General features: G+C 38.2%; 1 protein-coding gene across 14 annotated transcripts; it reads right to left on the reverse strand.

Annotated features, from left to right (window-relative positions):
• Positions 1 to 1,076: 1,076 nt before the first annotated feature.
• BCLAF1 (BCL2 associated transcription factor 1) lies at positions 1,077 to 26,931 on the reverse strand. Of its 14 annotated transcripts, none has more exons than XM_054818961.1 (14): positions 26,782 to 26,918; positions 20,697 to 20,835; positions 19,565 to 19,638; positions 17,361 to 17,487; positions 15,623 to 16,528; positions 13,485 to 14,156; positions 13,194 to 13,363; positions 10,391 to 10,496; positions 9,359 to 9,443; positions 8,472 to 8,647; positions 7,137 to 7,317; positions 3,496 to 3,642; positions 1,596 to 1,805; positions 1,077 to 1,448 (listed from the first exon to the last, which is right to left on the reverse strand). In XM_054818961.1, the coding sequence occupies exons 4-14, from the start codon at positions 17,462 to 17,464 to the stop codon at positions 1,443 to 1,445; spliced, it is 2,763 nt and encodes a 920-aa protein (XP_054674936.1). In that variant the 5' UTR covers positions 17,465 to 17,487; positions 19,565 to 19,638; positions 20,697 to 20,835; positions 26,782 to 26,918; the 3' UTR covers positions 1,077 to 1,442. The 14 variants fall into 14 exon arrangements, 12 of the variants coding, with proteins under 12 accessions (XP_054674936.1, XP_054674934.1, XP_054674931.1 ...); XM_054818959.1 differs by having other exon boundaries at positions 17,361 to 17,484; positions 26,782 to 26,917; XM_054818956.1 differs by lacking the exon at positions 20,697 to 20,835 and having other exon boundaries at positions 17,361 to 17,484; positions 26,782 to 26,931.
• Positions 26,932 to 26,970: the final 39 nt, after the last annotated feature.

Genomic DNA, 26,970 nt, shown 5'->3' on the forward strand with positions numbered 1-26,970 from the left:
ATCAAGTTGTAACTTCAAATTTACACCTTGCATAAAGTGGAATACTAAAGAAATGTACTTCGAGGGCACTGTAATGGAATTCACACTTTATAGAAATGTTTTAGTATATCTGAAGTATCTTTACTGATTCCAGTTTTAACCTATCTTGCTTTACTTTTTCAGGGATTTCTGTGGGGTTTTTTTGTTTTGTCTTCCTCCCTCCCCACCTCCTCATCACCCCAATTTCACTTAAGGCTGTAAACATGATAGAAGATTTAAAGACTTACTCTTGCCAGATTACATACCCAGAGAGGCAAGTCTACATAAAAAAATTAACGAGGCATTTTTATAAACTGGAACAAAAATTGATTAAAAAAAGCTAGATTGATACTGCCACCAATTCCTTAACTAAAGTGTTCTATTGATGGTTAAGCTATCAACAGAAAGCTGAAACTATAATCACTAGTGGCCCTGAAAACACCACTTGTACTTCAAACTTTATGGACAGCACATTTTCCTTGCAGGGAGTTTAAACCCTAGGTTTATAAAACCTTAAAAATTGTACTAAGTTACCCTTGACAAGAGAAGCATCTTTGCCATTAAGAGCAAATCACTAGGTATCCATAATACATGACTCCTCTGTTCTAAACACAAGCTACAGGAAGTAAGTTAGGTGTAGGTAGTTCTGCACTAACTACAGAGATGAGGGAGGGAATTCCAGTTTTCAGATCTGTTTAAAAGTTTCTGGCAGCAGTGACTTAGAAATAGGTTTCAAAACCTCACATCCTACAAGGGAAATAATACACTTGAAACTCACTTGAGTATTGATATACATATGTATTTCTCAGGCTTCTAAAGGAGAGTGAAAAATTTCACTAAGATAAAATTCTTGCTGCACTCTCTAGCACAGTGAAATAAGAATCCAGGTTTATCACTGACACACTACGTAAATGTGATTCTTGTGAACTAACTTATAATGAGCATTTTGCACAACTGTTTGTACTTACACTACAACTGGATAACTACCCTTAAATACACTTCTTATAAAAAGGCAACACAGAAGTAGTAATAAGTTTATAAAAAATGCTGCTCCAAGATTTCAGGTGTGCAGAGCTGTAAGTTTACTTCAGAATAAAACACAGACATAGGGGAGAATCAAAACTTTTAGAGTTGTACTTGACCATATATTTGGACAAAGCAGAATTACACTGCATATAACAAACAGTAAAATTTCTTAAAAGTTGTTACAAATATTTTACTTTCTACCTGTACGATCATTAACATAGTTTACTATATCAAGATTTTTTTCTAAAGGCTTAAAACAAAAACAATCCCTCTAAACTACTTTCCAACAGTAAAATTTAAGTAAAATGCTTACATTCATTTGACAACAAAAAAACATATTAAAAATGTTGTGTGGGTGGTGCAAGAGCTGCTCTTTCAGTTATAACTTTCTTCCAAGGTTATTCCTGTGGAAAGAAAGAAAACAGTCTTGTTGTAAACCGTTAATAACCAAACTCCCACACCTTTGAAAGTGATCCTCCCCCCACATACACACAATTACTTGAGATATTGCAAGATAAATTGTCTAATCTGCAATTTACTGAACTGTTTACCTTTTCCTCTTTGCGTCTGTCCTTTTCTTCATTATTCTCAATTGTTTCTTCTTCATCTTCCACAATCCCATCCCCTTGGTATTTGTCATGTGTCCACTTAGGACTGCTACCTGACTTTTTGAAGTTAAAACGCCCTCTGCCACGCTGGAAAGTACCACGGCCTCTTCCTCTTTTGGCCCAATAATCCACACCATCATCTCTGTCATCATGCTACAATAATACCAAAGAATATGGTTAGAACACCTCTTAAATGTACACCTACAATGTTGGTACTCTATATCAAATTTATACTATACATAGAAAAAAAAAAGAGAACTTTCTAACAGTTCAGATCATAAGCTACAGAATACATTATGAAGTATATCCTTACAATTCATGATGCTGTAACTAAAACCACAGCAATAAAATTGTTTTAAGAGCCCTTATTAGCTGTGGGTCTGCTCAAATGTTTCTAACAAATCAGTTCTGTCACTTATCTTCAGTCAGAAGAAAGAATTACTAGTTTTGAGGGGGGAAAAAAAATTCTGATTTTAAAGGAAGAAGGTCTAAGAATGTGCTAGGATTTTTTTTTAAATTTTACTTCAATGCAGAGATAGAGTTTTTTAGACTTATTAAGGAAAAGTAATTGAAGGCAGTTTTCAGAAACACTGCTTCCCCTGCACAACATAGGGCAAAGGAAGTTTAAACTGTTTAAATCTGACATTAGCAAACAGCAGTTGAGTTTCTCTGATTAATAAGCTTAGCTATCTTGCTACCAAATATATAGCATTAGACAGTTTGGTAAGTCTTCTGATAATCATTCCGTGTACTGCATTAACACTATAAACAATTATTTAATATAAAAAAGGTTTATATTTAGAAGAGTGAGGTACACTTGCTTCAACATCTGATTTTTTTACTTGTGATTTGGAAAGAAATCTGAACTATTAAACACATACCACACCTATATAAAGCAGTTTATTAACAATTATATATTATAAAAAAGTGAAAGGGTAGCACTATTTTTTTAAATTAAAAACGTCTTTAGATATGAGAAAAAAGTTTAACAGCTACAGTTAGTTATTTGTTCTAGCCATCATAGAATTTCTTAATGAATACATTATCACATCTCTAGGTTTACAGGTCAGAAAAGTTTATATATGTGTGGAGAAGACGGAGGAGAACTCCTTGTACAAACATCAAAATTGTAATTGTATTATTTCTTGGATTACCTGTTAACATATTTATGACAGACTATAATGCCATAGGAGAAAGCCTAATCTTCACTACTTGGTGAAAGAATACCCTTAGAAGTTTGCATTGTTAAAGAAATCAACTGGAGCAGAGGCTACATAGTCAGTATACGCTACTTACTGGGTGGTTACATCAACAGTCCTCCTTTCATAATCCAGATGGGAAAGAGGCATCAAAACTAAGGTGACTTTCTTATGACTATCACGCTACTCAACTAAGAACAGAAGGACTGCTAATAACAGAGTCAGCCTACACACATCCACAAATACGGACAACTTTTCCTAATCTTGCACTTTTGCAGACTTCCAGACAAAATCTAAGAGAAAGCTCAAATGCCATACAGACATAAATCCAGGAAAACACAGCACAAGCCTTTTTAGTTTAAAATTTTGTTTTTAATTACTTCAGTCTGAGTCTGCCTTCTTCCCCACCCACTGATGAAAGTTTTGGAGATTTGTTCTCTGTTAGGCCTCAGTTATTGCCAGCCCTCAGTTATTGCCAGCCTGCTGCAGAAAGACACAAGAGAAAAACCAGGCACTACAAGAGCCCTGATATTCTCATGGTTATGCAACTGAATTCCCTGTCCCTACATGCATGCTACTTCTACGCTTGTAGAAATTTTGAAAAAACAAAAGCATGCATAAGATATCGAGTTCTCCACACCCACCAAGAAGTATTTCTTGCTTTTTGGGGTATATTCAGGATCCCATTCCTCTTCCTTCGGTCTCTTCTGAAAAGTAGTATTTGAGTTGCTGGGACCAGTATTTGTTCCAGCAAAGACTCCTCTGGCTCTTCCTCTGCCCCTAATTCGAAACTGATTAACCAAAATGTCATTTAATCCATTTACATAAAACCACAAAGAGAATTCAAGTTCTCTATTATTGAAAATGCTTTCTGTGCTTAATTACAGTATCTGCAAGTTTCAGAAAATTTACATATTACCTTAAGTAATATATTCAAGCATTCACTTTGAAATAATGATTCTATTAAACTTAATTGAAACACATATGAGTTTTTGGCATAAATTCATCCACAACCACCACAAATAAATTTCCTTTGCTGGTAAACCAGGGTGTTGCAACAAGAGGTAAGAAGAAGCTATTCACAGACAAAAAACAAACAGAATAACTAGATTGAAAGAAGGAGAAAACTGTCAGAAGGAAAAGAAAGGTCATTTATGGAGTCAGTCATATTGGTTATGAGAAAATGATTCCAGAATACACACAAACAACGCAGTTTCCAAACAAGTATATCCACTTGGTGTTACTCAAACATTTTCAACTGAGATTCAGAAATGTATTTTAGGCCAAATTAAGTTTCAATGAGGAAATTCCTTACTCAGAAAAAGCCACAATATGTACCGTACAGAGTAGCAACACTTGAAGTGTCTTATATTCTTTATAATGAATTAACAGAATTTAAAAATGTTAGGCTAAAAAGTCTCATAGCAACAAAAGAAAATATTTAACTCAGAATATACTAAGTAGTAATACATACAGTTCCCTCAGCATGTAAATTTGTAGCTTGTAGAAAACATTATTTCCATATATGTTTATATCCTCCATTCAAGGGGGGAAGAAAGGTTAGGTTGGGAAGACTGACTGCTAAAACCTGCAGTTACTACAGAACACAACTTCCATAAACAGCCTAGATAAACACACAGAACTAGGTCTTCTGATTAAACGTACAAAAAACCTGACTAAAAATTAAATTGATGTGTTAAAAATAAGTATGATCCATAAACATAGATAAAAAAAGACATAAATGACTAACTTGAAAGAGGAGTATTATGCACACTTAGTTCCACAAAGCTCCAACACTTCTACTGCAGAATTTATGCTGGACAGTTTTAAAACTACTTTGAAATCAGACTGAAAAACAATCCGTAAAAGGCTCTTAAGACCTATCCAATACACTGTAGGCAAAAAAAAAAATTCTCAGAGAATCACTTGGAAACAGACTATCACTTGAAGAAAACTGTACAAGAGAGGAAATACTACATGCTTTATTTCCAATAGTTTTCAAACCTTTGCAAAAATTAGGGCACAAGTAGTATCACAATGGGGGGGAAAGGATGTAGAGACAAAATGATGACAGGATTTTTAAAAAACCAAACAAACAAAAAAACCCCATAACAGCATTTCCTGGCATTAGGTCATGGGATCAGACTCCCTTTAAGAAAAATATCTAGAACTTTCCTCAACACTGCATTAACACTCTCCCCACCCTTTCTTGCCCCCAGGTCATCTTTCAGGTAAAGAAATATGGGAGGTGAAATCCACTATGGATAATCTTTATGGGCTTACTCACTGCGAAGACCATCACAAAAAGGACAGAGTATGTTTTCTATAGAAAGAGAAAACTCCTTTTAAATCAGAACTGTTACACACAGAATTCTTTAGGAGCTAGATACTAATGACACTGTCATTAAAAGAGTCTACTTATCCTTATTTCTGTGTTCCTACTCCAAAACTATTCATGATGTTTATGTACAAGAAGCCTAGAATTAAATATGACAGTCTATCATCAAGTGTTAGTGCAAAAGTATTGCTGATTTAATGTGAAATCAACAGCTTAGCTTACATTAAAGTCTCCCCTATGCAGCAAGCTATGCTCTCCTATGTATACAGACTTCTTGCTTTGCAAAGGATTCACAACCAAAACATTTTATTTACTTCAAAAGCAAAGCAGTATTTACTGGAATGCAGCCACTATGAGCCTGCATTATGAAGACATTCCTCCAGTCTGTATATTTCAATACTATCCAAGCTGTATCCCTAAGAGAAGATTTGAATCAACAGGTTGGCCTATTTAGATTCTGCTGTTCAGACACAGTTTGTTCAATAAGCTTGTGTGTGACTATGTATGTCGTTAGGGAACATTAACCAGTTATTACAGCATGGTCAGAACTAGCAGTCACCAGTAGTTAAATAAGTAGATGTCTATTAAATTTCCAATTCACATCTACTTAAGTTTAATGTAAAGAAGCCTCTCTTTCACAATCCGGTTTTATAAAGCAGTATGGCTTCCCCTAGTTCAGTTTCTTTCAACTGATTATCTTTGAGAGGAGAGGGGCTTTTAAGTTCTACTTTTGTTTAACTCAGTGCCACTAGCTTATACAGCAAGAAATAGTGCTAATACTGTTGTATTTGATGCCTACGACATTCAAGGGTATGCCCACATAGCTGTTCCTTGGTATGCTTACATAAAAAACAAGAAAGAAGGAAATTATGCGTTTTTAGTGTTAGAAATTTTGAATTTTCTTCTACATATGGAAGATTCAAACCGTAACTCAATACACATCCCACATGTGTGTAGTTCCAAACTTCTTTTACACTACTATAAATAATTCAATGTACATTTAAACCAAACAATGTCTTTTAGCATTATTTAGTCTTACTGTGAAAGTATGAAATTACTCCTACCCATTATGTAAGTCTATTTAACATTTTTTTCCCCACCTAAACAGGGGACATTTAGGGGGTTTTGTGTGTTTTATTTTGGGTTGGGGGGTTTTTTGCTGTGTTGTGTTTGGGGTTTTTTTTTTTCAAGTATTCCTTATCTTTTCAAGGCCTCTTTAACTGATTCCTAGTCTTTCATAATGGTTCTACATTTCCCAATTATTTATCAGTAATTACATTAACATGCAATTTTTAACTTTTCTGAAGACTATAGTGGTCAATTTGTCACTTTCCAAATCACAATGCTAAAACACATTCCAGAAATAAATTAATGAGCTTTCATGCTCACTGTGGCTAGTCCAGGCCAAAGAAACACTGAAAAATAACAAGTATACCATCTCCTCTCCTTAATACAGCTGTTTTAAGGTTAATGTGTATTTTTAATTATGTGCCATTCTCTATTGAACAACTTGCAGGCATCACACACAAAAGAGGGCAAAACCAAACTGAAAATGACAGGGAAAAACAGAACCTGCAGGGAGTTAAGAGGTAGCAGATCGCAAGATTTAATCTTTACAGAAAGGTAAATTTTCAGACCCTGTTAGGAAACAACATAATTACAAAAGAGCAAGGAATACACAAGAAATCATTTTCCCCAGCATTACACTAGGGTCTCTAATGGCATGCTAATGCTTATTTACACACCAATTAACTGCTACTGGGCAACGCTGGGGAAAAAACCCTCAACTTTTCTAATTTAGCACATTACACAAGAATTCAAGAATCACTGCTACGAAAGAAGTCTAGCCTAACATTAATTACTGCAATATTTCCTCATTTTATTTGTTATACTATCACTATTTGTGAAGTGTTCAGAATTTGGGGGAAAAATAAGAGAGCAACTTACAAAGGTGCCTCTTGGCCTGTTGACTCCTGCAAAACCAGAGTATTCTTTCTGTTCATGGTGGGTTTTGAACTCTTCATCTCTTTCTTTCTTGCAATCCTTTTCTTCCCGAGAACTGGATGAGGAGGAAGATGGGGAAGATGATGGGGAGGACCGAGCACGGTCTTGATCTCTTTTTTGTTTACTGAAAAATAAAAAAGATACACTGTGTGCTATTTTAAAAGTACTAGACAGTCTGTAACATGCTATACTAAAAGGGGTCTCTTTATATTTTATGAAAAACTATCCCCCTTCTGCTTATAAAGTCACATATATGTTACATATTTCAGATGTTAAGGTGAAGTATAGTTCCACTTTCCAGCCTCCTCTTACACATTTAAAAGCGCTAAATGTATATTATTGCTACTGAGTTGGAAAGCAGCAGTCTGCAAACTGCAAATACAGTTTTTCCATGTTTTGATGCCACAAAGAGATTGTTACTTTTAAGGTCTGCCTTTCTTCTGAGGCAGAAAAACAGAAATTGAAGGGAAGAAAACCCTCAAGGCAAAATTTTACAGTAACTTTACATAGTTCAGTTTGCACACTGTTGAGAAGGTACGGTGTGGGCTAACCTATGTAGATGGCTGTATGGAATTAGCCAGTGGAAGGTAACGTGGATACCAAAGTCAGAAAGTAAATGGGAAACAGAAAGCATAAGTAAAAATTCATTGTATATCCAGTACAAAGCAGGGAAAAAAAAATCCTACAGCAAGGCTTTTTAGTAACCCCATAGTGGCACTAATTTGACCCAATTTACGAGATTTTAATATTCTATTCAAAGGAAGGTCATACCTGAAGTAACTCTTACCACTGCTACACAGTATCCACTGAGATATGCTAACACTTTTTTTCCTTAAAAAAACAGCCCACTGGCTTTAGACAAAAATAAAAATTCCCCTTCTCACCCATGTTAAAACCTAAGTATCAGTAAGATTCTCATACTCTGGGTGTTATGAGTTGAAAAAGTGCGGAATCAAGCATAACGAACCAAAGTTCTTACACAAACTGTTTATAGAAATGTACTGCATTGAAGTCCAACCTCCTGATGTAGCCTGGATAATAGGACAGATTAATTTGTCATTTTTTTTTTCAGTGTTAGCTTGCTATTCCAAAGTTTTTGTCCTCATCCACCATAAGCCGTGTAAAAGACAGATAATACATATTTGCTGTAAAACAAATAATTTTAATTGTTTAAATTTAAATGTTCCATTATACAATGAAAATTGAAAGCAATTAAGCTTACAATTACAAAAGGCTAATTAGAAGCTAAAAACCTATATAGGGACTTGAAATATTTACCTGTCATCTTTGTAAGATTTGTAATCCTTGTAATCTTTTGAAGTTTTCTCCTGCTTTCTTGACCCACTGGATTCCCTGGAACCCTTTGAGTCTCCTCGCTCTTTACTTCGCTCTTTTCTACGTCGGTCAATGTCATGCCGAAGATCAGCAGAATCACACCTTAATTTTTTATCTCCCTGTAAACAAATATATATTTTGGAACAAAATTTTGAAATAAAACATCCAGAACAGAACCTGAATAAAAAGGGAAGTTGTACAACAATTTTCAAAAAAACGAGATAGAATTTACCTATTTTTCAACAAATTCTTCAGCACAAAAATTGACTTTAAGTGAATGCCCTTTACATGCAATGGCTAGATCTAAAAAAGAACAGCTAAGAATTTCAGTTTCAAACAAGCATTCCCATCAAGCCAATGGGTTATCTATTTTTTGATGCAAACAGACATGGTTTGGGAGGACATTTAAGTATTTATTTCTTCTGGTGAATTGCTTTTAGCAGAGCATAAGCACCTTTGCGATTCAACCATACTACTCACTGACCACCTCAGTAGGTTTTTTCCCCTCTTCTATTCTTTGTCCCTGGGCAGCTTAGTGCCACAAAATTGGTCAAGAAATGTCCAAGAAGGAAGGAAGGGTGGGAGAAAACTTGACCTTCTATGTCATGTTATCAATATAGCAAAATCAATACTATGTGAACTGGCCTCTTGGTAAAATATATTACTCAAAGAAAAAAAAATTCTAAATGCAAATACTGCAGATAAAAATACAAAAATAATCTGTGTTTGTGTATATAATAAATACAAAGCCAAAACTAAAGTTCAGATTTAAAGGGAAACAAAATAAATTAAGTTTAGAAATACAGATAGGACCTTTACTAGGAACCTACTTTTTGACTTTCTTCTTTAAATACTCTCTCTTCACCTGCTAAACGGGTATGCTTCCTCAGGGTACTTGGAGAGATGTCAATCCTCCTAGATGTAAAATAAAAGCAGTGTCTTGCCATATGCGTATGTGACTGTTAATGGCCTCAGACATTTATTTTCAACAGAAAATAGAGAAACAAGGCATTTTTGCAGTAGAACAAACTTCTTGTATATAAAACCCCACTATCAGAATACAGCAGCAGACTAAAAATTAAAAACCTTGGTTCTGCTCTGTGACTGTGATGCATGCTAAAGACACAAATACAGAAAAATAGGTAGTTTGATTTTTCACATTTTAAGCACAGGTCTGAAGAAACAAAAAATGTTTGATGAGTTATTTCAAAAGATCAGTATGTAGCCAGTTGAAAATCCACCCCACACCCCAAGAAATCATCAACACTACAATAGTTTGCTGTAAAGTCAAACATACTTAACAATTAAGAAAACTTATAAAGTTGGACACTGAATATGGGGATAATATATCCTCACATGCAACACAAATATAGTACAGTGCATCTTAAAACTATAGCACATGAACAGAAATTACATCTGCATGCCTATTTCTTACCTTTCAGGCCCTCAGATTTTTCAAAAAAACTGCTGTAAATTAACACACACAAAAACTAAAGGAGTATGAGATGGAACATTTCACACTGAAGAATAAAGATGCATGTACAGGGCTTCTTTTCATCTTCAAGACATATGCCCCTCAATATTTGAGCACTGCATGTGAGAAAAGTAAATATATCCCAAATGAGGTACAGAGGTAGAGAAGACATCTGCTACAAAACCACAGATGAAGCCAGACTTGGCTCAGGTGAGTTCTCTTTTACAGAAAGAGGGTTTGGTGCGGTTTTTTAAGTATTTTGTATTTACACAGAAATTGACAGATTACTCCATGCAGATTAGAAAAAAAAATATTTTGGGTTCTCAAAAGAAGTATTAGCAGACATTATTTGAAACACAAAGCATTTACATTTACAGTTAACATATACCTATGTATTTCTGGGCTCTTTTGCCGGGTGCAGTGTTCTTCAGTAGCTTTTTGATATGCAGTGAACCTCTCATTTAGGGTCATTCCAGCTGACTTGAAGTATTGCTCTGTTGGTTACAATAGAAAAACACTGTTTCATTAGTTTAATTCAACTGACAGCTATTTTACTCCTGACAGAAAGGCAAGTAGCAGGCAAAAACACAGTATTTTCAATAAATCTATCAGAACAAGCAAATGTGGTGTTTTCCCTATTTTTACACATATTGTAACCCAAACAAAGTAACAGTGCACAGCATCACTGCAAGTCTACGTATAACTATGCCATGACTGTATTACATCTAATTCAAGCATCATTTACTGATTGGACTTGCTCATTTTCCCCTAATGAAATAGAAAGGAGCAATTTCTTAACAGTTATTTTATACTTTGCCCACAAGAGAAAATGAAGTTACTTTTAGTCATGAATACTTGCAATTAAGTACATTTTACTATTCATCTCATCTTTAACTTAAAAGTTAATTCAGTGAAAACACTGAAGTAATGTATGCTTCAATAACTACATGAATGACCTAACAAGTCATTTCTTAAAGGAATACGATTTCTTGATTTGAAGTTGTGATGATAAACAATCCAAGACAATTAACACACCTATACATAAATTCATTTAAGCATCTGGCATCTTGGCAAACTTGACAGCTTCTCTGACAAATTTTCTCTTCCCTTCAGAGACATTTAAATTAGCAACAGCAAAAATCAGTTTTTAAACCAGCTCAACGAATGTGTTTAAATGTAATATAGAAATACATAAAGTCATGAGCTATGAAATGTTACATATGAAGCAAGCTATCTGCTTAACAGGTCAACATACATCTGTATCAACTTACCGCCCGGCATCCAGTATTTGTCTCATAACCAACCATTAAAACTTGAAACGGCCACTACAAGGGTAGTGCCTCAATCATAATTCCATCAAACACAGGAATTTGAGCTAGCAACTCTGTTTTTATGCCATTTTTGCCAGGAAGACAGAAGGTTCAACTTTGCCTGTTTGGCATCTGTATCTTTCAACAGCTATTTTACTTTTGTAACATGGATTTTGCCATTTCAAAACACATTCCAGGACCTAGTTACAATGAAAAAGAAAACATCACTGGGCATTTTCAGCTCTACATTAATAAAGAGCTGTTCAGACTGGTCGCATCACACCAATAATGAACATAACTTCAATTTGTCAAAAGAGTTACTAAAATCTGATCACAGATCACAGTAAATTTGAAACTTAAAGAGAGGTTCTGCTTTCAAAACCAACCATAACTGTACATATTCTAATAACTTCACCAGACAGGCTGTTAAGCTGTTACATTTACCAAGTATTTGTTTAACATACAAAAGTTTACTGAAAAACAGTCTATTCTGTGATCAACATGTGAGAGTTTCAGGAACATTATTTCACCTGCAGTCTACATATGTACCATATAAGCAAAAACTTACAGAAGCTCTTGTTGGATTGAGCCTTAAACCTCTTTACATATCAATAAAATAGATACTTTGACAACAAAGATCATTATACTCTAAACAGGTGTCTCTAAGATTTTTTTAGTCTAATACATTATCATAATCTATTATTGTTGGCTATTACTTTCTTTTTTGTAAGTAATTCAAAATGCAGGAAATCATTTGGCCTTAGTAATCTGAATTTTGCCAACAAAAGATGACTTTTAAAGGAACCCTAGCACATACTTCTAGCATGCAAATCTTTGCAATTTTAGAAGCTAAATTATCTTAAAAAACAATGCTTACAGATACACTGAAACTGGTCACCTAATTATTTCCACATTTCCCCTTTGTATGATGATACAGCAAAATTATTTTCACCAGCAAATTCTTCCATATTATCTCAGTACATTAAACACAAGAACAAGACAACAACCCAGTGAAATAAAGTAAATGTTATTGAAAAAAAAGGCTTTTAAAGAACTCTCCAGATATCCTTACTCAATTTTAAGGAATTATTTATTTCTGCATCAGAAAACTTTGACAGGTTATGTGACCTAAATGAAATACATCTAGTTTGATAGTTTGGGTTTGGTTGGGGCGGGGGGGCATGTGAGGGGGTGTTTGTTTAGTTGGGGATTTTGCGGTGTTTATAGTAAGCAATAGCCACTACTGTTAAATTAGGAAATAGTTAGCATACAATTAATTTCAAGGAGGTTTATTTAGCCACTGCCAAATTCCTGTATGTGAAATTCCTGGCTCCAGCACTGCAATACTGTCAAAAGGGAATAAAATTAAATATCACAGCGTAATTTAGGATTATTTAGAGCACAATTTTTTTTAAATCTTGAGACAAAACAACCCCTTTAATAAGAACCTGGAGATGAGCTCTGGGGTGCTCCAAAAGGAATGCCATTGTATTTACAGTGCAAAAGACACATGTCAACCCACATTGCACCACTTACTATAAAATTGTATGTTAGAGCTATTAAAATGAAACTAAATAAGGTTGATCAATGTAGTATGTTTAAACTACACTGAAAAAAAAGAATCAAACTTTATATGCTACGTAGGCTCAAAAATTTATCCAGAAACATAGTAAAACTGCTATTATGCTCTACATTGCATGGGGTATTTTGATACTAGCTTCTATGGCTGTTATTTTTCTAATTATTTTTATGTGTACCTCAAAAGGAAGAAAGTCTGACTAAACCAACATTGAAAGAGGGCTGAAATCTTCCTGTACTAGAGATAGCAAACAGGCTTAAAGTTGCCAGATGTGTATTCGGTACGATAAACTGAATACGTACCTTTGACATGATGAACCAAGGACACAATGTGCTGAATAAATGACTCTGACGTGCTTTTGCTGGCCTGTGGCAACTTAATGTGGTCAAAGATGGATCGGAACTCTTGCTCCTTCTTGACGGAATGGACAAGTGTGCTAGCAAGCAGCCTGTCTTTAGTCAAGGAAGCAGGTCTAAAATGCATCAACAACAAAACAAAACAAAGAGACACACAAAAAGAAACCACCAGTTTAAATAAAGATGAATGACACTGCAGGCAGGTGGAGAACCACACTGTAAAACGGAATAATTTACCTATTTGAATCATCAAGAGGTACCGGTGCCATTTTGAGTTTAACTTCAGGACGATGGGAGTCACTGGCTATCATTTTGATCCTAAGTGGGCTCTCCTCTCTGAAGGTGGATTTTTCTCTCGCATCCAGATTCTTGTGTAGAGGGGGACTGTAATCAAAGAGTTCTTTGAGCTTTTCAGACTTTACCTGCTCAGGTGACTGAGTTTCTTTCTTCATCATTAGTCTCTCAGAACTCTTGTCTTCTTCCTTGTGCTTATCTTTTGTTGCACTAGGCCTTTCCACTACATAGCCAGTCTCTTTAAGCTTATAACTTTTCTCATCTCTAAATCCATCGCTCTCTCTATTGCCCTTGATTGATATTTTAGATTTGTATTTGGTTCCTTCCTCCTCAGCATTCCGGTGAGATGCAGTAGGAAAATTTTTACCCTGATCTGCCAGGACAGACTTTCTGAACTGTCTGTAATCCTCTGTCTCCTCTGTGTCCTCCCCTTCAGAGTCATTAAACTTTTCTTTCCCAGTCTCTTTATCAACGAAAAAATCTAAAGTTTCCTGTTCCTCCCATTCCCTTTCTCCCTCTGTCCTCCCTTTTTCTGATCCTCTCTCCTTCTGGGCCTCCTTCTCCCTGGTATTACCCCTATCAAGCAGGTATACTCTAGACTCTTCATCTGTGTACCTGTGGATAGCAAAGAAGAGACTGGTAACTCTGGATTGCATTCATTCCAGTTCACTTGCATTCCTCTTTTGTGTCAATCCCACACCAAGAAGAAGAAAATACATTCCTCTGAGCAATTCAACTTTAGCATGCAACTCTTCGCACACCATTAATGCTGTACCCACTGTCATTTATGTACTACTGGAGGCATCTGAAGATTATAATGCCTTTCTGTAGAACACCTAGAAATTCTCTGCTTGAGTTTATAAAAAAGCTAGTAGTTTGTCTGTTCTTTCTTAATCGGTAGCCAGTTTCACATTCTCTTACATCAGTCACTGCTCCATCAAATTCACATGAAATTTGATAATTCAGACTGCAATTCATTTTTCTACTTCTTTCAGTGAAAAGGTTAAAGGAGTACCAAAAGTGAGTGATTTTCAAGATTCTGTACATTTCTAAGAGAATTCCAAAATGTGACACAGGCTTAATGCATTCACTATATTCAAGCAGGAAACCTTTAGGAGGCAGCTCTCTCAAACACAGAAACACACTTACCAATTAATTATTTCAGCCATTGCCTTATCTGTGCACTATTTTCACATAGGTCCTATTATGTTCACCAACTCAAATACATCTAACCCAAGGGAAGTTCTATTTTTGATCTTCTAAGCAATATATTTTTACATAATAAATCACTGACTGGACAAATTCATTTAAAAGCTTACAATCAAACCTATATAGCACAGTCATAGCTTTGCTGTGTAATTCATTTTATAAGAAATCCATTGAAGTACTAGTCACATTAGAAAAGAACAGACTAATGTGAGATATTGACAACTTTTAAAAATTACTACTATATCAAACATTAAGAGCAAATTTAAGAATTTTACGTTAATTGGAAATTATACATTCAACTTTAAATATGTTGTCCTTCACATCAATAGAATTATGTTCCAAGAATACCAAGACCTACCCTCTTTCACAAGTAATGCAAGTCAAGGCATCAAAGCTGTCATATTACACCACGCAATTAGCGATGGATGCTGTTTATGTTAACAAAGAAATCATTGTACAACATCTGCATTTTTAGACTTCCAGAAGATTTGCATTTCAAACTACATGAAGCATTAAAATCTTAAAATACTTGAACAGAATTTGCTACCAAAAAAGGAAGTCTGATACACTATTCCAATTACTATTTTTCTTAGCAGTAAATGGAGTATAAGAAAGCACACCATAAAGGAAAAGCACAAACCAATTTTTCCTCAAGGACACATGTCCCCATCTCCACTAGCCAATGGCCAAGAACTTGAAGCATCTTAGGAGGAAACCTACAAAGGCACATGTTTCAAGCTCAATTCCAACCAGACTAAATTAGTAATATTTATTCCATATTGCGTTTTTCAAGGCACGGTGATGATCTTGTCAAAACTCTGTGATAGATAGCATTTTAAAAGGCAACATTAGGCTTATAATTTAATTCTTACCTTTTCATAAACTTTCCACCTTTTGCAGTTTCCTGTTCACCACCCTCAGGATAAAATGACCTCACTCGAGCCTCCTCACGGGGAGCACTCTGTGATGGGATTGTCTTTGCAGGGCTTCTCCTCGAAGGGATGTGATGCAATGGGCTATTCTGAGAAGGACTATAGCGGCTAGAACCATTTCCAAGAGAACCAGAGCCAGACCTCTCAGGACTATGCTGAATGGAATGGGAATGTTGAGGTGTGTCCTTTGCTGAGTGGGCTGTACTAAGCAAAGGGGCATCAGAGCAAGATGAACTCTGACTAGGTGGGGTGGCAATAGAAGGACTATGGGGTGACCTTGGACTGTTATCATACGCTGAAAGGCCAGGCCAAATGTCGCCAGAAGCTGCTGATGATTTGTTAAAATCGTCAAGAGACTCTGATGGGTCATGTTCAAATGTATCTTTCTGTTCATCTTGTGATTTATTTTTCAAAGGGCTATCTTGCAAAGGAGCCCCTTCAGTTTTCTTTGCCTGCTTTTCCAGAGACGCGCGTCTTTTGGAAGAGACAGGTGATTTGCTGTATGGGGATGAAGAACGAGATGAAGAGGACCTTGGAGACCTGGAAGATCTGTAAGATCGACGAGATCTGCTCCGGGACCTCTGGGAAGACACAGACCTTCGCTTTGGACTTCTGGAACGTGAACGGCCACGCCTAGGGCTTCGGGAGTGTCTTCGGTTCCAGACAGGCCTATAACCTCCACGATGGTATCTACCACCTCCTCCTTGATAATACCCTCTACCTCTTCCTCTGTAACCATAGGGACGTCTCATTCCTCTATTATTTCTGTAATCTCTGCGATAATCTCTAGAATAAACACGATCCCTGCTGCGAGATCGTGAATATGTCCTTGACCGAGACCTAGAACTAAAATTAAAAAGCAAACATTAACATTTGACAACTGGAGAATTGAAAAAAAGTGCCTTGACACTAAATGCTCGATTTCTCAAATGCAGTCAGAATGGTAAAGGAAACAGACTAACAGTCTTTAAAGTAACTTCTACAATCTATCTTTACATATTATTTCTGCCTCAAAGGATTGTGATAAACAGGTCTATACTCCTAAGGACTGTGAAACTTAGACTTCAGCATCACATGATTAAGACATTACCAGCCTCAGTGGCCTGCCCTGCCATTTTATTAGAGATCGCCACCACTCTGGAACATGGCATTCAGTTCCTCAGCCACCATGGTTCACAGCCTGAAACGTGAAGTTACGTGACCCCCAGTTTAATACGCCAGCCTGTGGACAGCAGCTGATGAGGCAGTAAACATTCAATTCAGCCACTGCTTTTATGGGAGATGGTAATGTCCACTAGTAAGAAAGATGAGGAAAAGGTTGGAGCCAACTGAGAAAAGATAGAGCAAAGCTTATCTGCTGAAGCCTTAAGTTACTCCAGATCTGAAAAGCTGCATGAGAAATACAGAACAAATTACAAGGCAAGAGACTAAACACAGAAAACGTCATGTGAAGGGGGAGGGGACAATCAAACAAGCCACAAATCAAAAAGAACCATTAGCATTCTGAAACAGTCAAGTATTAAACAAAGTAACTGAAATTACATTCAAAGCAGAAGTTACCTACTGCCTAAAACGCAGATCCCAGGCTCACTTTTGCCACAGCATCATGCAAGTGAAAAATAATTTCCAGACAAAATCTAATATATTAATTTTTTCATACAGTACAGCATAAATTTACCTGTATCTCTTTTTTCTAGAATGTGATCTGGATCTTGACCTAGAGCTGGACTGAGATCTGGACTTTGATCTTGAAGAATGTGATCTAGAGTTAGATCGACCCATTTTTCCCAGTAGATATACTCCTGCTTAGGAAAAGCAGCAAGGCGAGGGGGGGGAAGAAAAAAAAAAGAAAAAAAAAAAAGAGAAGCAACTATTTAGAGTCCATATATATCATATAAATGAACAAAATGAGAATATCCAAAAGAGCTACAGCATTTCCTAAATAAAATAACTTTGAGGAGGATATGAGTACATTTATTAGTAAATTAAAAGCTCAACCACATTTTAAAGAATTTAACGGAAGTACAGTGCATGCAGTTTGTCTGAAAAGATAAAAGTATAACAGTAAAAGGTTTTCCAGGTTTAACTGCAAACCAAACCTGTAAAAGCAGAGGAAGCAAGAGAAAAAAATATTTCTGCAAATTAAGGCAAGAAATAATGTGAGTCTGGACAATTACACATTTAAATACATTTTAAACAAAATTCTTGCTACTTGTGTAGTTTATAGTTTCCTTGCATTTCCAATATGCTGATGCTTCTCTGGAAGGACTTCATAGTCCCCTACAACGTATCTTCTACATCAGCAAAGATAAAGCCCTGAAGTATTCTGTCCAGCAGTTGTTGGTTTGAGCGAGGGGTATTATTTCTCTTAACCGCATGTACTAAGGCTAATCACTCTGATCCAATTTTCCACTGGTCAATACGCCCACCCTGCATCTTTCTAGGTTAACGTTGCTTTTTAAACAACATGTAAAATGCATGGCCAACTTCTTAAAGATTTTAACAACTTGTTAAATAATATGGCTTGTAACAGAATTCAATGTTTTTCAGCTCAAATTAAGCTATGAAAGCTACAATTGATTATAAAGCAATGAGTCCTATAGGAAAATAAACTGATAATAAACTATCATTTCTTATGTAGTCATAATAAATATTTAGAATTAATTACTGCTAACCATAAAAAAAAACACACACCTTTTCCTTTTCTTTTCAGATCAGTGGCTAAAAATACCCAATTTAATTGCTAAAAACTTTGACCCATTACCATTCTCTTTTGAAATTGCCCAGCTTTAAAAAACAAACAAAAAGGGTCACATAAGACAACCTGAATAGAAGACTGTTGACAAGTAACTACACATTTTCAAGCCCTTATATGCTCAGTATCTATAATCATCGTTTAATAATTATTAAAACAAAAATAGAAAAAACACTTAGCTTTTGTATTGCAAACAAGCACGAAAGCCTAAAATTATTGTACTGAAAATACAAGCTCAACACAATAAACACTTTCTGTCACAAGGGACTTGATAGTATTTTTCTTGTTTCCTGGGTGATATTTCAGTTATGTAAAGAGAAATAAACAGCGTTAGAGCTTAATTTAAAGTTAACAAAATTGCAGAGATTTTAGACTTTTAGAAAAGAATCCAAAAGAAAAAGCAGACCGACCATTCCCCTATCAACTGGGCCCTCCTGCCCCATATGACTTCCCCCACCACAGCAGCACAAGAGTTTGCATGGCCCCAAAGAAATGTAACCTCATCTGAAACCAACCCAACAAAAAGTTAATTTTAATTTTAACCTAAACTAGCTTTCCATTTAACTATGAAAAAATTATTTACCTTGGAGAAGAATATGTTGAATGCTGTCTTTTATTGGCTCCTTCCATTAAAAAGCAAATTTACATAACCTATACTCAGAAGATGGTTTCTAATTCATTGTGTTCAATTAAACTCACAGAAAATGATTTATCATCTCTTATTCTCATCTACTCACAGGCAACATTAAATTTAGAGGTTTAAACTGTTGTAAGACATGAAGCATACCAATTTTCCGAGAGTGTTTTTTTTGCTATTACAAGTAATTTTCAGATCAAACTTCGGATGCACGAGAAGTTTATAACAGAATCCAATCTCAGCTTTAAAGGAAATCTGTTTGATTTTCCCTGTATTTAACAATAACATTTATACATTTGCATTCTATGCATGACAAGTACATATATACTGTACAACAGTTGACCTTTACAAGAGATACACTAATTTCAGAAAGTTTTATACATTTTAGTTTCTTATTGCAAGCATACATTTTAGGAAAATAAAATCAATTCTCACTTCAAGTGGTTGGGTTCAATCAGAACATTTAAAAATAGAATTAAGTTACTCTTACCTCAAATCGTTAGCTGGTGCCAATGAAGCAATTATTTCAAAACTCTCTATTTGTGCTTTCAGCAATACTGATCCCTATAGAACAGAAAAAGGGACTGTCAAAGACATGAACTTTTACTAAAGGGCAGGTAATACCTTTTGCTTAAATGGGTTAAAACATTAATCTGTTTATCATGAAAAGACAGCACTTAAGAAATGGCAAATTTACTCCTGGACTCAGTGAAGTTGCATGTTAGGACTGCAGCAACTCAGGGCTAGCCACTGCCAAGGGGCAAATCCTACTCCCCTTCCCATACATGATCACTCCTTCAGCCTTGCTTACGTGGCCGTACGATGCATTATCCTCACCTTCACAACAGCCCCGACACCCCTTGGGTCCTTCAGTGAGCAGGTTCTTCATACCCAGAGAACACTTTCATATAGCTGGGTTATAGAACTGGCTTAATGAAGGGCCAGCCAAGTGCCAGAGCTGGATTATGGGGGAAAGAACAGCATGCAGCCAGGAGGAGGGGGCAAAAAGGACAGTGGCAAAGCGTTCGACCAGTTTGAACTCTTAACATACAGCTTTACACTTAACTAGAGCTATTTTTTTTTGGGGAGGGGGGGGAAGGATGAGGACTTAGGACAACAGTAAAAACTTTGTCTTTAGGTTTCTTTTGCTACATTTAAACAAGCATTACTCTGTTATACTTCCTTGTCTAAAATGCATAGGTACATGAGCTTACCTAAATAACCAACATCTCCTCCTTCAAAAATAAGCTCTTTTACAGGTATACAGAAACAACGCATAATTGCAATAATGCAACCAGTCTCAGAAGTATGAATTTTTCACTGGCCTCAGCTTTTAATTGCCTCAAAGACTTAAGACTATGTATACATTTGTAGTCTGACTCAATATTAAGCAAGCTTTCCAATTCCACTCAAGCAACTTGGAACTTTGTCCAAATTCAATACAGACGAGATGGATCTCCCAGAAATTCTGCATCTCAACAATTTATTCATTAAAGCCAAAGCTGTAAGACATCCATTGCTCCTAAATGACACTTTCACACTTGTTCACAGATGTTTTCTTCATCTAAAAGAAGAAATGTAGCACTTGTGTTCATAAACACTGCTGTCAAATGTCCACTTACCATTCACTAGTAGGGACCAAGATATTTCCAATTTCTATAAAATATATGCTTTAATAAGATTAAGTTTTTACTTCTCATCATCAGCAAGCATGAGTCTCTGAAGGAGCACAGTAGTGTATCGGACCATTTCAGATCTTGTCTAGACAAAAGGCGAGATGGTATTAGCTAGCAAAGTTTAATTAAGGCATTCAGAAGTCTAGTACAAAAAAAGTAATACAAACTTCAGCTAAATGGTTGAAGTTCAGTCTGAGATTTTAAATCAATATTTAAATCATCTCTACTTCTGACTTTTAAAAACAATGTTGGTGCTAGCTGAAATCCAAAAATCCTAATTTAGACAAGTCTTTAGATCCTGGGGATATAGAAGATAGTTATTTCACCTTTAAAACCTCTAGGCAGAATGCAGGATCTTAAATTACTACAGCTCAAACTCTGGCAGTCACTTCCACGCACTTTTAGGAATCTTTTCTACCAACTGGCAAAAGTGAGTAGCTGCCACACTTTAAAAAACAAACAAAAAAACCCAACCCAGACATTAGATACACCATGTCCAACCCTGGCAGCTAAAATATATTTGCTAACCTTCTCCCTATTTTTTTTAAGGGTATGGATATAACATTTGAAAAGAGTTTTGAATAGAAAACCTTAAATATTGAATAAATAAAAAAATCTTTCAAGTATTTGCAGTATTCTCACAATATGCAAGAATCTAAAATTTTATTAACCTCTATTAAAGCTAATTTAGAGACAAACAGTGGTAGATACAGAAATACATAGGAAAACGGGTCCTTTATAACACTTGGCTTCTACACGCTTTACACTTTCACAGAAAAAGTACACATTCCTCTGAAAGCATCGCAACTACAAAATACTGTTTCACAGTACCAAATAAAATCACTCACAGCCTCTTCCTGTACACTATCATGTTCATTGTCAGTCTGCAGTGACTGCACCATGTCAAGTAAGGGCAGGACTAGTAAAGGGCAATGAAAAAAAGGTACTAAGCATCATATGCTGTTACACGACATCACTAAATCAAAAGACTAGTTGCCCCTCTCACTTCTGAGACTAGTCCAGAGATAAGCTTCATGCACTGAAGATACACAGTCTGCCAAACGTGCGTATTAAGAATGTGACACGAGGTGTCATCACTAGCACTAAGCATTTTTAAGGAAGGACCGTGACTGCTAGGAACATTGTCTATGCCTGAAACACCAGGGCTGTAATCCGCGTGGTTTTTTTGCAACTCAAGTTTCTTTTTCCCTTACTTTCTGCCCTAAATATAAGGGACAGGAGGAAAAAAAAAAAAAAAAAAAGAGAGAGATGCTCGCTTGGCTCTCAACCATTTCAACTCCTGTGTTAGAAAATCTGGGTACTACAAAGGAAGCTGCTGTATCTCCACAGTACTTTCAACCAGAATAAGCTGGCACTGCTAGTTTAACGAAACAGTCTCATCTCTCCTATCCTTTGTTTCCTCACGTTCCTGATGATCTTCTCCCTTATGCCAGCACAAGTACTTCTGCAGCCACATCCTGAATTAGATCAGGAAATGTATGGATGACCTGGATTAGTTTCAATACAAATTATTTTTCCGATATGGTTAATCACACAGTCCCACAAACATTTGGGCCAACACAGGAGGCTGCAATAGCAGCCAGACAGGACTGCTTCTTTTGGCAGCACTGCAATCTTAAAGCTTCCCTGAAACTAGCTTGGCAAAGTCATCAGCAGCAACAAACTTGGAAGTTAAGCTTTTTAGCAGTACTTGGAAGCAGCTTTAAAAAAAAAAGACACACCAAAAAAAACCCCCACCCCCAAACAGCCAAACCTTAACACAGAAACCTAGACATTTTTAAAAGATGGACCTAGACATTTTTAAAAGATGGACAGTCCACTACCTGTCAGCTGCTGAATCACATTAACGACCAAAGAGGGAGCCAAGAAAAGTTTCTTAATGACACAACAGCAGGATCTTTAGGCATCTTAGATCAGTCTCAGCCAGCAAGTGACCATCAAGCAAAAACAAGATACACAACAGGCTTATTCCACCACAAGCAACACAATAATGAGGAAGTAAATGTCACTGTTAGCATCCTCTGTATTTAAAATAAAAACAAAGCACAAATAAAATTGTTTCCAAATCCTTTTAAACATTATTTTTAAGAGTCTTTACTACACCACTAATATTGACGTTTTCTCAGAGTACACAGACTGTTAAGCTATTTTAAAAGTTCCACAGCACATGGAAGGTTTTGAAGACATTTTAGGACAGTTATCCCCACTTACACTAGCAAAACACTGCTTCCTCTTAGATTCATTTTAGCTATCCTTCATTTTTAGTTATTTAGTAGTCTACATTTCTCTTGTTTAAGCATTACTTGAAAGCTGTCAGGAAGATTTAAGTAAAAATCTTGTTGAAGTAGTTCACAAGCTGTTGCCAAAACACATTTTCATTCAGAGATTCAAGTTTCAAAAGAAATGAGGATTATACAATCAGGACAAAACAAAAGAGGATCTTCAAGAAATCCCACAGAATTTTTAATATTCTCTCATAATACATACGCTGAATTAAAGAAAGTCTTATTGAGACAGTAGTGTAAGGCACCTATTCAGTGCCTGTACATCTGCCATGCTTTCTTATCCATTCTTTACCTCCCCTCCCCCACTTTTTTTAAATGCCCACAAACTTATGGCACATCACGAATAAGAATAGAATGCATTTCGTTAGTGACTGTAAATCCACATCATTCAGATCATCAATGACTAGAATCCTACAAATACTCAAATACCATAGCAAATTTGCCCATACTATCTTGAAATGTACAAATAGAGTTGGGAAGCCTATTTCCCCCCTATTTTATATCCTTGCTTTATATTATCTTTGTAATATCCACACAGTTACAAAGACAACACAGACCCATATAAGAATCACAACATGAAAAGTCAACTGGAAATGTAAAACATAAAGGCCTTTTTCCTTAATTCATTCATTTCTTAATTTTCAAATATTTTATATTGTTTTCTATACAGAAAAAACCCCAGCATCCTAGTAACAATAAAATCAACTCTGCAAAACAGTCATATGATTGGTAGCTGTTCTTTTATGTAATACTATTGGCAAACAAAAGCATGTTTCTCCTCTAACTAAAAACACAGAAATCAAAGTGACAATTTCTAAGAACTTTGCCAATACACAAAAAGGAATTAGCATGCTTTTAGAAACGCATTGTTTTGGATATCCATTCTTGGTTGGTTTTTTTTTATTGTGTTTTAAACACTGTGTTTCCATATGCCACTACAAAGTGGTTTCCACAATCTTTTTGCAATAAGCTCTGAGCACGCTGCCACAGAAAAGGCCATCTTCCCTCCCTTGTTTGTTCCAAGATTGATATTCATATAGGTGCTTGGTGAGCTGCAGCAGTGAACTGATCCAGAAGAAAACTACTCTGGACAAAAAAGACAAAACTGACTTTTCAGCCACTATCACCTCCCAGATCCCATTTACCACAAGGCCACATGGATGCCGGTGCCAGCACAATGAACAAGACAGCAATGCACTTTTTCACAATACCTTTGGGAAAAATGTTCCTGCAGACAAACTGAATATAGTTGTAACCTAAAGACTTACTTTCTTCAGTAGTTTCCTTCACCGATCTCCACCACTTGTAAACAAACCTCAAATGTTCTCTGGCATTCCTCAAACTCCTACACCACAACCTCTCCTTGACAACCAGCCCAAATCTAATCCATCCAAACACCTGCACCCCAGCTCCAAACAACAGCTCCCTGCCGACTCTTTATAAATTCCTACAACCACTCCAAGTTTTCTGCATTCCCAATGGCAACAGGCCCTTCCCCATGGCACATTCTGCCCTCTTCCCCATTTCCCCCTTCCCCCACGAAAGATTCCCTCAGCCACAGCCTTCACCTGAGGAACTGTTCCTTAGAGCCAGGCCCACTAAAACCTTGCTTAAGCCATGGAGCCAGTGCTCAGGAGAGAGGCAGGCACACCCCAAGTACTGATACATGTAACACATTAAACCTCTTCCTGCCATTCAGCACAGCCTGTCACTCAACATCAAAAGGGACGAGTGGGAGGAAGCAATTCCTTGCCCTCCCTGCCACAAGAAGCCGCATGCTTGGAGTGCGCCTCGGAGCCAGAGCCTTTACCCCTTATTTTGCCCACTTTTGTCTAAAACAATGAGATTATCAGAGAGGAGAAAGAGGAGGATGGACGAGAAAGGCAACATCTAAACAGCATTTTCCTGGAACCCCATGCTCTTTAATCAATCCTTCCCACACTGAGAACAACTATTCTAAGCGATGTTTTTATACATTTACAATAAACCAACCATTACTCAAAGAGTGACTACTTGCAGCATCTCCTTTGTTTTGCATGCCCCTGGGTCTTTCTGCAGTAAAATGTAACTGCTACTATTAAGATAAAACTTTGATCTCTAAGATAAACAAGTGACAAGTTGTATCGACTTGGTAAAGGAGCACCATGACACACACAAAACAAGAATTTGATTTTCATAATAAAATTAAAGGCAGAAAGTAGAGGGCCTACAAAGCAAACGAGAAATAAAGGACAAGATCCTGCAACGGTCGTATACTACAGTATGATCAACATCAGGAATAAAATAGCCCCTTTCAGCAAGGGGAGTAAGACCCACCCCCAGCCCCTCACCAGCTTTTGCGGGCATTTCTAAACAGGGCAGTTAACGCACAGGGAGACAAGCAGGAGCAGAGTATTTAAGGCACAAGCACTTGAACCGCAGTCATGCCCGAAGGGAAGTTCCTCCAACGTGCGTAAAAGCTGATCCAATACCGGGAAGCATCCTTTCACCTCAGCACCGTTTCCCTCCTTAAGAGTCACACCCGCGAGCATAACGGGGAGATTTTATATTCCTATAACCAGTGCTGCATGGCGATCCCCTTGGGCCTATCTCCCACGGCGAGGGCGGAAAGGCTGGAAACCCAGGTCGGCCGGAGTGGAGGCCCAACGGGGCAGGCCGCCCATTGCGCGGCCCCCACCCGACGGGCTTCCAGAAGCCGCGAACCAGCTCGAGACAGCTGCGCGGCCGCCTCCCGCCCCCCTCTTCCCTCCCTACCTTCGCGCCCCGGGGCGCCGTCCAGACCCGGGGAGGAGCGACGTCAGCTCGGCCCGACTCCCGCAGGAAGCAGCGGCAGGAGCCCGCGTCAGGGCGGTGACGGCGGCCGCCCGGCCCCTCCCCGGCGGAGCGGCTGGGCCCGTCGCCCCGGGGGCTGGCGCGGCTAGCGCGGGGAGGGGGGCTCAGAGGATAATGGCTGCAGAACGCGAGGTCACGCGGCGGGGAAGGGCGGGACGGCGCGACGCGCGGGCACCGCGCGGTCGCGGGGGGAGGGGAGGCGGGAGGTGCGGCCGCGCGCGGGGGGCGCGAGCGCCGCGGTGGGGAGGGGGGGGGAGCTGCTCCCCCTCAGCCTCCCTCCGCCATCTCCCCCCGCCATCACTTCCCCCCTCCCTACTCCAGGGTTGGCTCGGCCGCGGCTACGCACGCCACCGTCCCACAAAACCTCCCCACGGCCCCTTCACCTCCGCCTCTTCCTCACCTGGCGGGCGGTACTCCCGGCGACCCCGCTCCCTTATCGCAGCTTGGCGGCCATTTCCCGTCTCGCCGGAGGAAGAGACGCGGGGCCCAAAGGGAAAAAGAAAAAACCACCATAGAGAGCGGGGGGCGGCCGCCGTCGCAGATGCGTCACTTCCGACCTGGGCGGGGAAACGGCGGCACCCCTCACAGCCTGCGCGCCATCTTGGTTTTGGGTAGCCGTCCGCAAGGAAGATGGCGGCCCGCGGCGCTGGGGGCTGTCTGCAGGCCGGCCCTGGGCCTGTGTCTCGGGGGAGTGGCGTGGCGTGGCCCGGCCCTGCCCTACGTCCGTCCGTCTCCCCACCCTGTACCACAGCCGGGGGCTTCGTGCTCCGCCGGCTGCAGCCCTTATCTCATCCCACACTGCCGTGACTAAAAGTTGTCGTCTTTTATCCTCTCCTTCCCTGAAGAGCGATCCGAGGGGTCGCGGTCCCCCGGCCGAGCCGCTGCCTGGTTACCTGTCGGGCGGGGTGCGCATCCATCCACAAGAATTGCTTGGAAGGGCTTGTCTGTAAAGCGGAGGCCAGCCAGCAGATCACCATCAAGTGGCATTTGCATCCGATGCTCCCCTGCGCCAGGAAGGATACCGCGTAGTAGCGGCACTTTACTGCAGCAGCTTTTGCAGCAGATGCGTGCGTATCGCTTGG

Source organism: Grus americana, chromosome 3 (genome assembly GCF_028858705.1).
Source record: "Grus americana isolate bGruAme1 chromosome 3, bGruAme1.mat, whole genome shotgun sequence".
Classification (NCBI taxonomy): domain Eukaryota; kingdom Metazoa; phylum Chordata; class Aves; order Gruiformes; family Gruidae; genus Grus; species Grus americana.

Coding starts and splice junctions, on each gene's coding strand:
- BCLAF1 (XM_054818956.1), bottom strand. CDS start 17,464: ATGGGTCGATCTAACTCTAGATCACATTCTTCAAGATCAAAGTCCAGA. Junction 8,648..9,358: donor TTAAAGAAGAAAGTCAAAAA/GTAGGTTCCTAG, acceptor ATTTGTTTACAG/GGAGATAAAAAATTAAGGTG. Junction 3,643..7,136: donor ACAGGCCAAGAGGCACCTTT/GTAAGTTGCTCT, acceptor TTGGTTAATCAG/TTTCGAATTAGGGGCAGAGG.